This window comes from Dipodomys spectabilis, unplaced genomic scaffold, assembly GCF_019054845.1.
Source record: "Dipodomys spectabilis isolate Male_0828 unplaced genomic scaffold, ASM1905484v1 ptg000231l, whole genome shotgun sequence".
Taxonomy (NCBI): Eukaryota; Metazoa; Chordata; class Mammalia; order Rodentia; family Heteromyidae; genus Dipodomys; species Dipodomys spectabilis.
Genome location: NW_024870908.1, coordinates 4662454 through 4677537, shown reverse-complemented (window position 1 = coordinate 4677537; position 15084 = coordinate 4662454). Strand labels below are relative to the sequence as shown.

Below are 15084 nucleotides of genomic sequence, written 5' to 3'. Positions count from 1 at the left end.
AGCCACCTGGGGAGGGCTTTTCCCAGAAGAGTGTTCCCTTCCTCTGGTGCCCTGGCTTGTCACGTGGCACGGCCAGCTCTGAGAGGGGTGGGCGCCGGCGGGCGGGACTTTTCTCACGTGCCCCTGGTAGAGCGGGGGCTGGTTCCTGGGTTAGGATGTGCATGCACGGACCCCTTCCCACTGTGTTGGTAGTTTGTATCTTGGGATTGACATCTGCCCGCTGTGGCCGGCCCTTCACAGATCCCATCTTTTTATGTCTGCTTCCCTTTCAGTTACGGACGAGTTTATGCTGCCGACCCCTACCACCACACACTTGCTCCAGCCCCCGCCTACGGCGTTGGTGCCATGGTGAGTGTCATCTTCTTCTTTGTCCTCTCTTCTTCCAGCCTGCCCTGCCCTGCCCTGCCCTTCCCCTCCCCGGCTGGGGGACCTTGGTATGGGTGGATGGTTGACAGCCTCTCACTTTTCCCCCCTTAATTGAATTTGTCTCTTGTGCTAACAGCAGCTAAAATGCCACATTAATCCTCCTAGTAAACTTTGATAAATGTCTTAATTTCTTGGCAATGTAGTGCATGTAAGTTATTATATTTCTAATTTTGCGAGTCTCACCTAGCAGAGCACTTACCTTAATGGAATAATTAGTCATTTTGATAATTAAATCCATCACTAACAGAATGCAGTGTCAATGCACAACTTTTTTTTTTTTTCTTTCCCCCCTCCCCGCCTTTCCCCCTCCCTGGCTGCTCATTCACATAGCCCCAAGGTTCCAGCCCCAGCACAGACTTCCGAGGAGCTAAGCTGCATACTTCCAGACCTCTGCTGTCAGGCAGCTGAGCATCCGACTACCCGCCCTCCCCTTTTACAATTCATGTTTAAAGTCATAGTCACCCAGGAGAGAAAATAGAGAGCGCGATACACGTGTGCTTGTGTGTGTGTGTGTGCGCACGCACACGCGTGCATGCGTGAGTGCACATGTGTGTGTGTGCTTGATATGTAAGCAATTAGAATCAGCTGGTTTTGGGGGGGTGTTTTTTTTTTTGTTTTTTCGGGGGGAGGGTGGGTGGAGATCTTGCTTTTTGTTGGGGGGGGGAGAAGGGTTAAGGGGAGGGCAGGAAAACAAAGAGGGAGGTGAGGGTAGGGGGATTTTTGCCTGTACTCGTTCAAACTTCTATGCACTGAAACTCTTGAGTCCAGTAAGATGCGCCCATCATGTGAGAGCGTGTGCAATCATTATTAAGCCTTGGCATGCAGTTCCTACTTGGATCAAGAATAGCAGTCCTCCTACTGAAAATAGAGCCCTTACCAGGCATTCATTGGAATCACCAATCCTTTTAGTAGAGGAAATTGTTAAAGTGCCACTTCAGGACCATTGAAGGCCATGGCCAGATAATGCTCTGGGAGCTTGGTCATAGAAAAATGCAACCAGGATTTTTTGGAAACCTATCATTTTGCACAAGTGTAATTTTGCATCCAGCCATGCCTCTGTTACCAACCCTCGCTTTATGGCCAGATTTCAGGTACGGACTTGCTGAGCTAAGTCAAAGCATAGGTTTTGATTTTTTTTTTTTTTATCTCGATTCAGCATGCAACAGCTCCCCTTCCACACCTAGTTCCAAGTGAGAAGTATTGGGAAAGGCGAATTGAAGCCATTCAAGAAATCACCTAGAGTCAACCTCAAATGTAGGTTGAGCTGGGTGCCAGTGGCTCATACCTGTAATCCTAGCTACTCAGGAGGCTGAGATCTGAGGATCGAGGTTCAAAGCCAACCTGGGCAGAAAAGTTCCCGTGAGACTCTTATCTCCAATTAACCACTCAAAACTCAAAAACCAGAAGTAGAGCTGTGGCTCAAAGTGGTAGAGCACTAGCCTTGAGCAGAAGAGCTCAGAGAGTGCGGCCAGGCCCTGAGTTCAAGTCCCATGACTGATTAAAAAATGAAAATGTAGGCTAAGATCTCCCCCAAGGGGATAGACTACATGTATTAACCCATCACCCAAGGACACGAATGAAATCAGACTGCCGATCTTTCCATTGTCCAGCTCATCCCGGAGTCCTTGCAGCTCAAGAGACTGGCTGGCATTTTTTTTTTCTTTAACAGAGATTTTTTTTTTTTTTTGTCTTTTCAAGGGAAGTTTTGAGGAAAGATTAGGCAATGACCTTATCTTTAGTTTACCACCAAGAATACTCTCGGGATGGGTAAGGGGTGCTGCCATTTTGTTTGGTTTTGCGTGTCTTTTTTGTTTTCTTTTTTCACATTAGTCTTTCTTGATGATGATGCAAGTGTTGCGAAAGGAAAAATGTAAAAAACGCACCCCTCGAATTGCTTTGTTTCAGAATGCTTTTGCACCTTTGACTGATGCCAAGACTAGGAGCCACGCAGATGATGTGGGTCTCGTACTCTCTTCATTGCAGGCTAGTATATACCGAGGGGGATACAACCGTTTTGCTCCATACTAAATGACAAAAAAAACCAACAACAACAACAACAAATAAACAACAGAAAAACAAAACAAAAACCACCATTAAAAAAAAAAACACAAAAAAAAACCTTCCAATCAGGGGTGGGGAGAGAAGGAAAGGAAGGAGAAGCTACCGGAGGCCTGAGCATTGCAAGATGTGCAGTTGTGCATCACCTTAGCAACTCAAAAAATAAAAAAGAAGAAGAAAGAATAATAATAAAAAGTAATAAAAAAGAGGAAAAAATTACATTTTTTATCTTATACCTCAGATATTTTGTTCTGTGTATTTTAATATCGTGGGTCTTTCGTTTCTGAAGGTTCCATAGTTTGGTTGCTGGGCTGTAAGAACTTTCCTGGTGGATTCTAGAAAGATGCTAGAGATGAGGGTCAGGGAGAATAAAGAAAAAACAAAAAACACCTGGTATAGGGTCCTCTGCAGATTCTATCTTACGTACATGAATTACAGATGCCAAACATGGAGCTACTGGGGTTGTTTGGGAAGAGGGTAGGAGACTCAGCCGTCTTTCTTTGCTGCATCTACATTATTTTATTTTGCGAAAAGGGAGGCCAGGGGTAGAGGTAGGGGTAGGAGAAGGGAGGGGAGCTGGGGATGGGGATTTCTTTTTCTTTCGTCCGAAGGGAAAAACGAGTAACTGATGATCCACATGTCCCACTGCACCGACGACCATGTATCAATGGTTCGAAGTTAACCCATTGCCAGTCGAAGCCAAAGTTCCCATTGCTAAGGGGCTGCTTCTAGCAGTAAGCCGCATCAGAGTCCAATGAAGCTGTACAAACTCCCCTTAATTCATTCCACCCGCAGTGTTCCGCTTTCTCACTAGCCGCTAGTTACGTAGGCAACACCTTACTAGTTAAGACCATCCACAAGCATTCTTTTTATATTTCTTCCAATATAATAAATTATTGATATCATTGCCGACTTTTATATTATGGGAGGGGAAAAAATAACATTAATAAAAAGGTGATTAAAAAAAAGCACTGTTTCTATTTTTTTCTTTTTTTTCCAAGAAAAAAAAAGAGAAAGTAATAAAAACTTAAATTCTTTGTACCAGTTTAAAAAAAATATGTATAAAATTTACATCTGTGCAGTGGAGTTGTTAAGTCCTAGAAACAGTCCGAGGATCTTTAGTTTTAGCGTAGTGGAATAATTATTAGAGACAGACATATAATTTTTATGGAGTTACATGATACTCATATTCAGATTTATAGGCGCATTTTACAAGTATCGCAACCATTGAGAAATAGAGATAACCATGGTATTTTCATCAGCTTGGTACTTTTTGACACATGACTGCATTCTGTAAGCAATCTGCAATTTTTCAGCCCGTGAGAGCCTGCCCTTCCACCGTCTCCCTCCATTCCCCGGGGCTGTCTTCAGCCAGTCTCCAAGGTCCAGGACACTTGTTGGAAGGGAGAGAGGAAAAGAGGGAGGGGAAAAAAAATCTAGATTTTCCCTCTTCACCCCAAAGAACAAAGTTCCTCCCCCCCCAACCCCCCCTCCCACCCTTTCTGGTATATAAAGGGCCAGGGTAACACAGCTGGAAAAATTGCAGTTTGTCTGTACTTCTGTTTGAACTCTTCCTACGTTGTCTTGTTTACAAGTTACCTTACGTTGGGGTTATCTGTCACAGGTCTTCCTGTTTTTGTATTTAAATTAAAAGAGAAAAAAAATAAAAGAGAAAAAAATTAAAAAAAAAAAAAACCCACCACCACCACCACGGCAGCAAGCTGTCCCCTCCCCTCCCCCCCCCAGTAGTTTTGCTGCAGTACTGATGTACAGTGCTGGTCCCCAAGCACACACTTAGTTACCGACTCACGCTACAAACATGCCAATCCGCTGTATAACAACTCTGCTTTCAAACAAAACCAAACAAAACTTTAAAAAAAAAAATAACGATAATAATAATGATACTAATCAACCGTGTTTGTGATCCAGCTTTTCCATATCATCCTGTGTGCATGCTCTAAGATCAGTTGGATATTTAAAAAAAAAAAAAAAACCATCAATAAAGTTTCACAAGATTTGAAAACCCAAGTTTCTGTAGTTTCCATATCTAGGGCAAAAACAATGATAGTTATCTTGGAAAGAGAGGAGTCGGGGTGGGGTGGGGATGGGGAAGGCAGAGGGGAAGACAAGGTGAGGAACTGCTCCTAGGCCATTTTGGGTGGGGAAGGGAAGGGTCAGGCACATGTTCCAGCATGGGGTAGAGCTCCTCAGATTCCCCCACCTAGAAACCGTGATCATGGTGGCTACCCGGCTCTGACATCCAAGGAATCCATTTATGAGCCCCTCCTATTTCAGAGGGTTTACAGATGATAGGAATTGGGGGAGGGAAGGAAGGGGGTTGTGAAGAATCATTTCGATTTCTCCCAACTGCCTCGGGAATTCAAAATCCAAAATTTGCGATTGTTTGGAATCACAAACGTTAAGAATTCTTGGTGTGTTGGTTAAAAATTAAAAAAAAAAAATCATTTGCAGTTTTGATTTTCATCAATGAGCTGTACTTTTCCCCATGATTGTATGTAGTTTTAATAATTAAAATTAAAATCATTTAGAGTAAATGGGTACCAACTGATATCTCAGAATCTTTTGTCTAGGCGCTCTGCCAAGATTGCCAGTTAAGTCATTTTAAAATGTTATGTCAGAGATGTAAACAAACATTTTGGATTTTTTTAAATGGTATTTATTTGGAATGATTTCATTTATCTAAATAACTATTGCTATTATGAATTATGGGAAAAAATTACTACCATGTGTGGCATATAGTGACTTCTTAACACACATCATACAATCTGCAAACCCAGAAAAATGTGTATATCTGTCTTTAGAAATTAGTGTTTATATCACTTACAGTGGTTTGTGAATAAAGAAAACTGGTTTGTAATATCAAAAAATAAAAATAAAAGCTTAGTCTGAAAAGGTACTGGCTGAGTCAGTAGTCTGAGTTCTTTTGCTGTCACGGGTCTGAGGAGAGAATCCCAGTCCAGGGTAGAGTTGGTCAGAGGTTGGCTGTCTCCTCCTACGAACAGGCTGGTCTGTCGGAGCGGGAACTTCCTTTCTCATCTGTCCAATCGGAGGTTTCAGAGAGAAATTCTCCCTGTATGCCTGGCTACTCAGGAGGCTGAGATCTAAGGATCATGGTTCAAAGCCAGCTCAGGCAGGAACATCCAGGAGACTCTTATCTCCAAGGAAACACCAGAAAACCATGAGTGGTGCTATGGTTCAAAGTGGTAGAGCGCTTGCTTTGAGCAAAGAGAGCTCAGGGACAGCGCCTGGGCCCCTAGTTCAAGCCCCAGGGTGGGCACACAAAAAATCCACCACCCTTTTTAAGCTTGCTGAGATTCGCTTTCCAACCCTCCACCAATATCTGTCTTTGATTTAAAACAAAACACCGCCGCACTGTGCATTTTGAGTGAAACATCTGTTCACCTTATTTGGAGAACTTGTGTGCAGGGTGCTGGGTGAAGCAGAGGGAAAAATAAGAATTTATGGATGTGCAAAGTGCATGCTACGTGGCCTGAGCATCTCCCAGAGGCTCTTGCATTGCTGATTTCATGTACCCGTTTAAGCACCCCACAAAGGACTGCTGGTGTAGGTGGTTCACGCCTATAATCCTCTCTGTTCAGGAGACTGAGGCCCGATGATCTTGGTTCAAAGCTAGCTAGGGCAACAAAGTCCATGAAGCGCTTATCTCCAATCAACCACTGAAAAGCTAGAAGTGAAGCTATGGTTCAAAGAGTAGACCAATTAGCCTTGAAGAAAAACAAAAAAAAAAAGCTCAGGGATAGTACCTAGGCCCTGAGTTTAAATCCCAGGACAACACGCATGCACGCATGCGCACACACACACACACACAACTGTATAGATGCGTATATTACACACCAGCCACCAGCTTTACCAGGTAAGTGGCAAAGAGGGCCAGGTGTCTCCGGGGACGGAGCTTTCTTCAGGAAACCCGGCAGGTTGCCTGCAACGTTGACATTTACTCTCTGACTGAAGCAGACAGATGGGCACATTGCTTGAGTGAAGCAAAAAGTCCACCGGGGCAACAGAATTCCCAGGAAAAAGACAAACAAAAACCAAAACCAAAAAAAAAAAACCCCGCTCAGCTTCAGGTAGAAAGTAGAAAAGCACAGAGCCCCAAAAGTAGGGTAATGGCCTGTGGCAGGCAGCGGAGCGGCTGGAAAGGCCCAGAAGGCAAATTGGCAGCTCATCAGGCCCCCCCCCCACCATTCCCCCACCCCCACCCCAGCACCCTCCGAATCTGCCTGAAAGCAGACCTGGTAAGGAATGGAAGAGCAGAAAACCAGCCTCGCAGGTGCCCATCTGGAATGAAAGAGCCAGTGAAATGCCACCAGGAAGTTGTCGGGAGCTTAGAGCAGAGCCCGGTACCGTGCACAGCGGACTTTCACCTCCCCCGAAGCCTCCGGGGCTGAGGATGGCACTAAAACTCATGGCTGGAAGCAGAACATTGGCAGAGAGCCCCGCGGGCAGGCCAGGGCAGGCAGCCGAGCTGGCTGGCTGCTCTCTTTGACTTTTTTTATTTTCCTAAACTAGGTGAGTAGATGATGCATTGTTCTTTCCTCTATTTCCTTTTGTTCCAAAACCTGTTATCCCATGTGAATGTGTGTGTGTATACATGTACACATGTGTGTGTGCGACAGAGAGAGAGAGAAGATCCACCTGCTCTGTGAGAAAAGGAAGCTCAAGAAACAAAAACGCCATCAGAAAACTTTCTTTCCTTCCTTCCTTCCTTTCATTTTTGTTGTTGTTGCTGGTCCGAGGGCTTGAACTCAGGGCCTAGGCTCTGTCTCTGAGCCTCTTTTGCTCAAGGCTGGCACTCTACCACTTGAGCCATGGCATCACTTCTGGTTTTATCCCAGTAGTTTATGGGAGAATTCTCACGGCCTTTCCTGCCCCGGCTGGCTTCGAACTGCAGTCCTCAGATCTCAGCCTCCTGGGTAGCTAGGACGACCGGTGTGCGCCACTGGGATCCAGATAGAAAACTGTGAATGTTACCCAGAGAGGTAAGAGGTAAACCCAGAACATAGGCCTAACTGCGGCTCCCTGTAGGGGGAGAAAGGGGACAATGTAGGGAACCAGCACAAAGAACTCCACTGAGAGCGGGAGGTAATATCTGCTGATCTGTTGTGAAGCACGTGGGCCCTCCCACCGTTCCCAGGTGTGGCCTAGATGAGTTCAAGGCTCCGAGGCCTCCCCAGCTGAGATGGATGTGAGCAGTGTGGCCCGGCGCCCCCTCCCAGGGGAACTCAGGTAGACCCTTTGCAGCTCCTCTGAGTAAGTCAGACCCAACGGGAGAAATCTCCCTTGGCATTCACACAGTGTCAGTTGGTAAGTCACTTCTTATTGTCACCAAGGCCATTATAATTATCATCCTAGGACAGGCTTGTCTCGAGGCTCAAAAGAAGAGTTTGCTGGGCACTGGTGGCTCCTGCCTGCCATCCTAATGAGTCAGGAGACTGAGACCTGAGGATCATGGTTTGAAGCCAACCCAGGCAATTAATCATCAAAAAAGCTAGAAATGGAGCTGTGGACCAAGAAAAAGAGGGCTAGCCTTGAGCAAAATAAGCCCCCAGATGGCACCCAGGCCCTGAGTTCCAGCCCCAAAACTGACAGAAAAAGAAAGAACAGAAACTATTCACTGGGCCACAGCCACCTTCTGATCATCATCCCCTGCAAGTCTGCTTGTTTGTATCAACATACTAATTTTGCCTTTTTTCTTTTTTTTTTTTTTTTGTCGGTTGTGGAGCCTGAACTCTGGGCCTGGGCACTGTTCCTGAGCTCTTCAACTCAAGGCTAGTGCTCTACCACTTGAGCCACAGCGCCACTTCCAGCTTTTTCTGCTTATGTGGTGCTGAGGAATCGAACTCAGGGCCTCATGCACGCAAGACAAGCGCTCTACCACTAGGCTACCTTCCCAGCCCCCTAATTTTGACTTTTGAAGGAAGCCAAAGCTATGCCCATTTCCTGAGATCCAGAGAAGAGGAGGAAGCTACATCGTTACTTAGGAGCAGAAGGTGTGAGATTAGAAACACGAGATTTGCTAACAAGAAGACCTTGAGCAATGCTCCCCCCCCCACACACACACAAGAACCACATTGGTCTGTTGCCAGTATGCTTTTCCCTAATGGATTGCTTGGTGTTAGACCCAGAGCCAAAACTTTTGTTACCTTCACTGTCCTTGCATAAAATAAAGCATTTTGTATTTTCCAGTCTGAAAGCCAAGAATCCAGGCTGTCACAGAGCTCCAATAGGAGCTGAACAGGGAGGGTTCCAGTTCACAAGGGTTCAGATTCACATAGTTCCTGCCAGACGGGATAGGCCCCAGATTCTTGCTATTACCATCATGGAACCCCGAGACATTCCTCAGTCCCTAGGCATGAGAGCACCCATCCTCCGGGAAGCTCATCTCAATCACGCCAACTTCATTACCAACCAACGCACGGGGTGGGGGACACACACACACACAGTATTTCAATACCTGTTCTCCCAACCAACATCCCAACACGCCTATCATAATCCATTCAGCCCCTGCAAAGCTCCAGACTCAGCCCTCACACAAAGGGCCAAGGGTGGGCTGTGGAGGGTCACTCAGTGGCGAAGCGCTTGCCTAGCAAGTGCAACGTCCTGGATTCGATCCTCAGTACCAAAAAAAAAGAAAATACAGTTTAAAAAATGGCGGGAAGGAGGGCAGGGGGAGGTCCAGGGATTATGCCAGATGTCAAAACTGGAAACGAGGTATCACTGGTTCGCATTTAAGAAGCTGTCCACCCAGTCTACAGCAGCAAAGACAGATCAACACTATGTTGAGGATCTTTCTTCCCATGAATCTTACAGTTGCATTATATTAACCATACTTAAAGCCGGACACTGATGGCTCACACCTGTAGTCCTAGCTCCTCAGAATGCAGAGATCTGAGGATCACAGTTCAAAGCCAGCCAGGGCAGGAAAGTCCATGCGTCTCTTACCTCCAGTGAGCCACCAAAAGCTGGAAGTGGAAGCATGGTTCAACTGGTAGAGCAGTAGCCATGAGCCAAGAAGCTCAAGGACAGTGCCCAGGCCCTGAATTTAAGCCCCAGGATGGGCACACGCACATGCATACACACACACACACACACACACACACACAGAATAAAACATCCAACACATATGAACATTCAGCAAAGCAACTGAAGAAACCCATCCATATCAAAGTTCTGTGCAGAAGCCAGATAAAACAGCCTGTCACCCCGGCACCGGGGACACTGAAGACAGGAGACTCAAGAGTTCCAGGACACTCTGTGCTCCATAGAGAGCCTCTTTCTCAACACAAACCATCCAAGTACCCAGTAGGAGACTTCTCAAGTGTTTTGACAGCCAGTTTCCCCAGTCAAACAAAGCTCACGGTGACAAGCAACCAGAAGAGCAAGCGAAGCACAGAGCTGTCACTCCAGCCACCAGGTAGACGCCACTGGGGTGTCCTTCCTGGAATATTGCAACAGGTGTGAACATGGAATTTTAGACTGGTTTAAAACCACCTCCACGTAGGCCAATAACTAGCCAGGAGAATCTCCTCCTCCTCCTTCCACTTGCCCGCACAGAGTTAAACACGTCACCACATTGCTCAGTCCATCTCGTTACCTTTAAAGTATTCCGTCAGTTCATTTGGAGGAGGAATTTCTTTCCTAACATGGCACCCAGGCCAGGGCCAATACTGTGACAGGAAACTCCAGCTCGCCTGAGGCCCTTCAAGTTGTCTCCCCGGTGTCTGCAGACACACACGGGTCCCCGAACAGGCCCTTGGCCCACGACTCACCCTGGGGCCTGTGATGGCTACCAACCCACCATAACGCCGCGCCCGAGACAGTCCACTTCCAAGGAAGGAATGCTTGTTTTCACTCACAGTTTGAGAGGCTCCAGTCCAGGGTGGGTCAGCGGATGTTTCCTTGGGGTGTGGGTGGGGGGACGAGGTGTCATCCTGGCCTGGCAGGGGAGGAGGAAATGCAGGACGGGTGGAGTGAAGCCACTCACCTTCAGGGAACTTGGGAGGCAAGGAAGGAGAGAAACAGGAAGGAGCCCCCAGGAAGACCCGCCCTCTAGGAGCCACTTCCTTCCACTTCCACTGCCCCCTCTCTCCACCTCAACCAATGCACAGGCCCTGGACGTCCAAGCCCACTGCTGCCCTTCCGCTATTGGTCTTGCTGACCTATACACTTTCAACTGCCTTAAAACTTTCCTCATCCTGAAAACGAACCCTGGGATTTTTCTGCTACTTCAAGGAAGATTCCTCCTCCTGGTCGATAGACTCGCTCGATACCTTCCCAGGCAGATTCTCACATCAAAGATGAAAGAGAGCCACGGGCCGCTCCCCACGCCCTCCCACCTTGATCTGTGGTGCGGCTGCAGGAGAATCACCTGGATGGCCTGTTAATGAGGCAGAGCCCCTCTGTCTGGGCACCTGCCCGTGGGGATGTGGGGAAAACAAGTCTTGAGTAGAGGTCCAGCTGGTTCTAATGCAGCCCAATTAGGATCATTTGTCTCTGTGAATGTGTTTTTGCTGGTTCTGGGGCTTGAACTCGGGGTCTGGGTGCTCTTGGGTTGTTGTTTTTGTTTTTTGTTTTTGCTAAGACCCTATCACTTGAGCCACAGTTCTAATTTTAGCATTCTCCCCCCCCCCCCCTCTCTGGTGGTTACTTTCAAATAGTAATCCTCTGTATTACAGGGGTGAGCCATTGGTGGCCAGGCTGCGACCTAAATCTTCAAACATATTAGAACCATGGGGCCTCCTTTCACAAAACATCAGTGTCAGCCAGGCATGGTGGTTCATGCCTGTAATCCCAGCAGTACTCCTGAGTCAGGAGGACCCTGAATTTGAGAGTGTCTCAAGCAACGCCTTTGGGCAAAGGTTGTAATTTAATTGTGCTGGGTAGGCCCCGGGCAGTCAGACTCTCTAAGAGGTATTCTCACCAGCATGAGGAAAGTCAGTCTAGGATGGTTTTGCCAGCATCCTTATTCAGTTCACGCGGCCAGGATGAAAGCCCAGGTCTAAGAAACAATGTGGATATAGTTAGGCAGTGAAGGGTGCTTCTTCAGGGCTCGGGAGCTCTGACTGGGGAGGCTTACATTAATAATATTCTGGAAGTTTCCCTCCACATCGTGTAAAACAAGAGATTCTCTATGAGATGTAGAGGAGAAGTGTGGTGTTGCGAATAAAGAAAGAAAAGAAAAAGAAAAAGACAAGAAGTAGATAGCCAAATGCTGGTAGCTCACACCTGTAATTCTGGCTACGCAGGAGGCTGAGATCTGAGGATCTTGGTTCAAAGCCAGCCTGGGTAGGCAAGGCCATGAAACTCTTGTCTCCCATTTAAGCACCCAAAAGCCAGAAGTAGAGCTGTGGCTGAAGTGGTAGAGCACTAGCACTGAGCAAAGAAAGTTCAGAGATGGCAGCCAGGCCATCCTGGGTTCAAGCCCCAGAATCAACAGGAAAGAAAACAAATTCCCCTCAGTAGATGGTCTATGATGAGCTGGCAGCCAGTGTAGGGCCTGGTTGATACTGGACAAATGACAACCTTGTCCCCACGATAAGCTGATTACAACTAGACTCCACCGCGTGATGTGTCTCCAGCTTCTCCTTCCACGTCTGTCCTCTGCGGCCTAGGAGATGCAGTTGCTAAAGAAACTCCCTAAGAAAGACTCCAAAGCATAGTTGAAATTTAATTTTCTCAGCATCACCATGACTGTAAGCTGTTCAAACTTAATGGTTAACCCCCCTTCCCCCCGCCCCGCATCTGGGAAGATGCTAAGCTCATTTTGGAAACCTTGAAGAAACTGAAGACCCCCATCCCCGGGCCCATCCCCAAAGAGATCGTGCTTTTTGTAGGTTGGCTGCCTGCTGTGCTAATGACCCACTGACTGGAGTTTAGGCTTTTGAAAGCCGAGTTCTAACATCCAACTTTCATCTCAACCATCACAGCCTGTCTCTAATGAATTTTTTATTTGTTTACTCATTGCTTCTCAGGGATGAGGAAAGTAACACTCATCTTTTTTAATATTAAAAATGAAGCCTTAAATCAGGACGTCCTGGGATGCCCGAGCGTTTAGATAGGGAGACATCCGGGAGGATTTTGCCGGTGGAGAAATCATGCCTTCAGCTAGAGGAGGAGAAGACAATGGGAGAGGGGGACAAGCCAGCTGTGTGTTCCCCCCTGCTTCTTTTTCATCTTTTGTGAGCAGGGGAGTAAATTATTCATGGCCGACTGTGTACTGTACATCATGTGGATTCCAGGAACACATCTACTGAATAGCTGGGCGCTCTCCTATCTGCCTCTCAGGGACTTTGACAGCACTCTCTACTCTGCCCTGTCAACCAGGTCTATTTGTTCCTGGGGATTTCAAAACCATCAAGAAGAGAAAGCATCATATAGACAAGGCTGGAATGCAAGGTCAGGACCTCAAGAGCCGTGCCAAATGCCAGAGGTGTATTCCCACAGCCTCTGTGGCATGGCTTACCGGTCTCATGTGCACTGGGAAGAATAAAATACAGAAGCCAGCCAGGCACCAAGGGCTCACACCTGTCATCCTAGCTACTCAGGAGGCGGAGATCTGTGGATCAGGGTCCAATGAACCACCAGAAAACCAGAAGTGGAGCTACGGCTTAAAATGGGAGAGCACTAGCCTTGAGCAAAAGAGCTCAGGGACAGCACCCAGGCCCTGAGTTCAAGCCCCATGACCAAAACGGGTATGTGGGGGGGGGGGCAACCCCACAGAAACCTGGACAAGGGAAAAGCCACCAGGATATGTGATCAGCTGTCACTGTATTGTGACAAAAAGCAGCGTAGGGGAGACTTTACACCAAGATGGCAGGGAGGGGCACCATGGGAAATTTGAAAATATAGAAATCTCACAAGCAACCTCAGATAACCTATACGTACTTTGTTTTACTGATTGTATAAATAAAATCCCAAGTATATGTGTCCATCTGTTTTTGTGTGTATGTGTATGTGCATGTGCATGTATTTTTGTGGGGAAAAAAGGAGAGAGACTTTGTCACATGAAGGGAACATAGTTTAACCCAAAGTCAAGCTAAATAATTCCCCAAACTTCAAGATTCAATCCAATGACTATTTTCTGGAAATCACACTCAAATGAGATATTCAGCTATTTTGGACTTGATACCTTTTTCTCAAATCTTATTTTGCTCTGAAGAAGCCAAACAGCCAGGCACCAGTGGTTCATGCCTGTAATCTCAGCTACTTGGAAGGCTGAGATCTGAGAATCACAGATCGAAGGCAGCTCAGGCATGAAAGCCCAGAGGCTCATCTGCAATTAACCACCAGAAAAAGCCCAAAGTGGAGTTGTGGCTGAAGTGGTGAAACACCAGTTTTGAGCCAAAAAGCTAAGGGACAGCACCTAAGCCCTGAGTTCAAGCACAGTACCAACACAAAAAAAGTAAACCAAGAGGCTGGAGACATGGCTCAGGCGGCAGAGTGCCAGCCTGTGCACTCCAGAGCCAGATCATGTGTTCAAGTCCTAGTCCCAGAACACAACAAAGAAAAAGCCAAATCAGTAGCTACCTGTGCAAAGTTCTTTGTGATTAAGTTTGCTTCCAGACGTGTACTTGTTTTAGAAATAGTAACTCATCCTTCCAATAGATTTTGTTAATGAAGCACCAGCCATTAAATGTCCAATGTGTGCGCATACCTCTAAGAATCTGGTCTCATTTAACCCCTGCCTTCCTCTTAGTAGAACCTTAAGATTCTTCTATAGTAAATGATCAGTTAATTAACCAAATGTCCCAAGTCTACTGTTTGTGTTGTGGTGGTGGTTCATGGGCCACTTTCCCCTCACAGGTTCTCTTCTCAAAGACAAAGAGGGTCTCTGGGACTCAAATAAAGATGGAAGACTGGATGGAGTAGCTGTTCTTCATTTAATAATAAGCACCTCCGGGGTCAGTGTCACTGAGATCCCAGAGGCCAAACTCAAGGAGATCCCAACAAACGGGGTGCAGCCTCTTACCCTAGAAATAAACAGAGAAGGGGGAGTGAAGAAAGGTAGGTGTAGAAATCAATGACTCTGGGAGAAGGAAGAGATCAAGGATGTCAGCCCCTTTTGAGGGGGACAGACAGCAACAAGAAAGGGGCTTGGGGAGGTGTGTTTGGGGGAGTCAGGTGCTCCTCTTGTCTAGCACCCCGTCGGGCCAGGTTTTCAAGGTGAGCCTTTTACCGCGTTGGGCAAGCACTCAGGGCTGGCTTCTTTGTGAAACAGCACAGCTCTGCCCAAATCAAACAGAAAACAAGGCGTGTGTTCGCGCCCTGGCTTCGTGAGGACCAGGAGCCATCTGTGTGTGTGTGTGCTTCACTGGTGGGTACTAAACCGCGCCATAAAGATCCAGAGAAAGTATGGAAATGAGCATCCACATGCAAATCGGCCTACAATGAGGACATTTCACTATGTCATTGTTTGGCTGGGGCTGCCAGAGAGGGGCAGGGGAGGGGGTTTCAGGAGCTGTGATTTATGGGCCACCAGATTTTCTGGTGCTTTCTTGGGCATCTCCAGGGAGAAGATGGCTTCCTGGAGGACTGCACCATGATGATGGTACCCTTGGA

At 47.0% G+C, this 15084-nt stretch overlaps 1 protein-coding gene across 2 annotated transcripts in view; it reads left to right on the top strand.

The window, feature by feature from the left end:
* Positions 1-904, top strand: part of Rbfox1 (RNA binding fox-1 homolog 1) — a 297876-nt gene extending 296972 nt beyond the window's left edge. Inside the window, exons 12-13 of one of the 2 annotated variants that reach the window (XM_042698275.1) lie at positions 273-348; positions 757-904. In XM_042698275.1, the coding sequence (XP_042554209.1) occupies positions 273-348; positions 757-904 (224 nt within the window). The remainder of the gene's footprint in view (positions 1-272; positions 349-756) is intronic. The other variant, XM_042698276.1, reaches the window with a different exon arrangement.
* Positions 905-15084: the final 14180 nt, after the last annotated feature.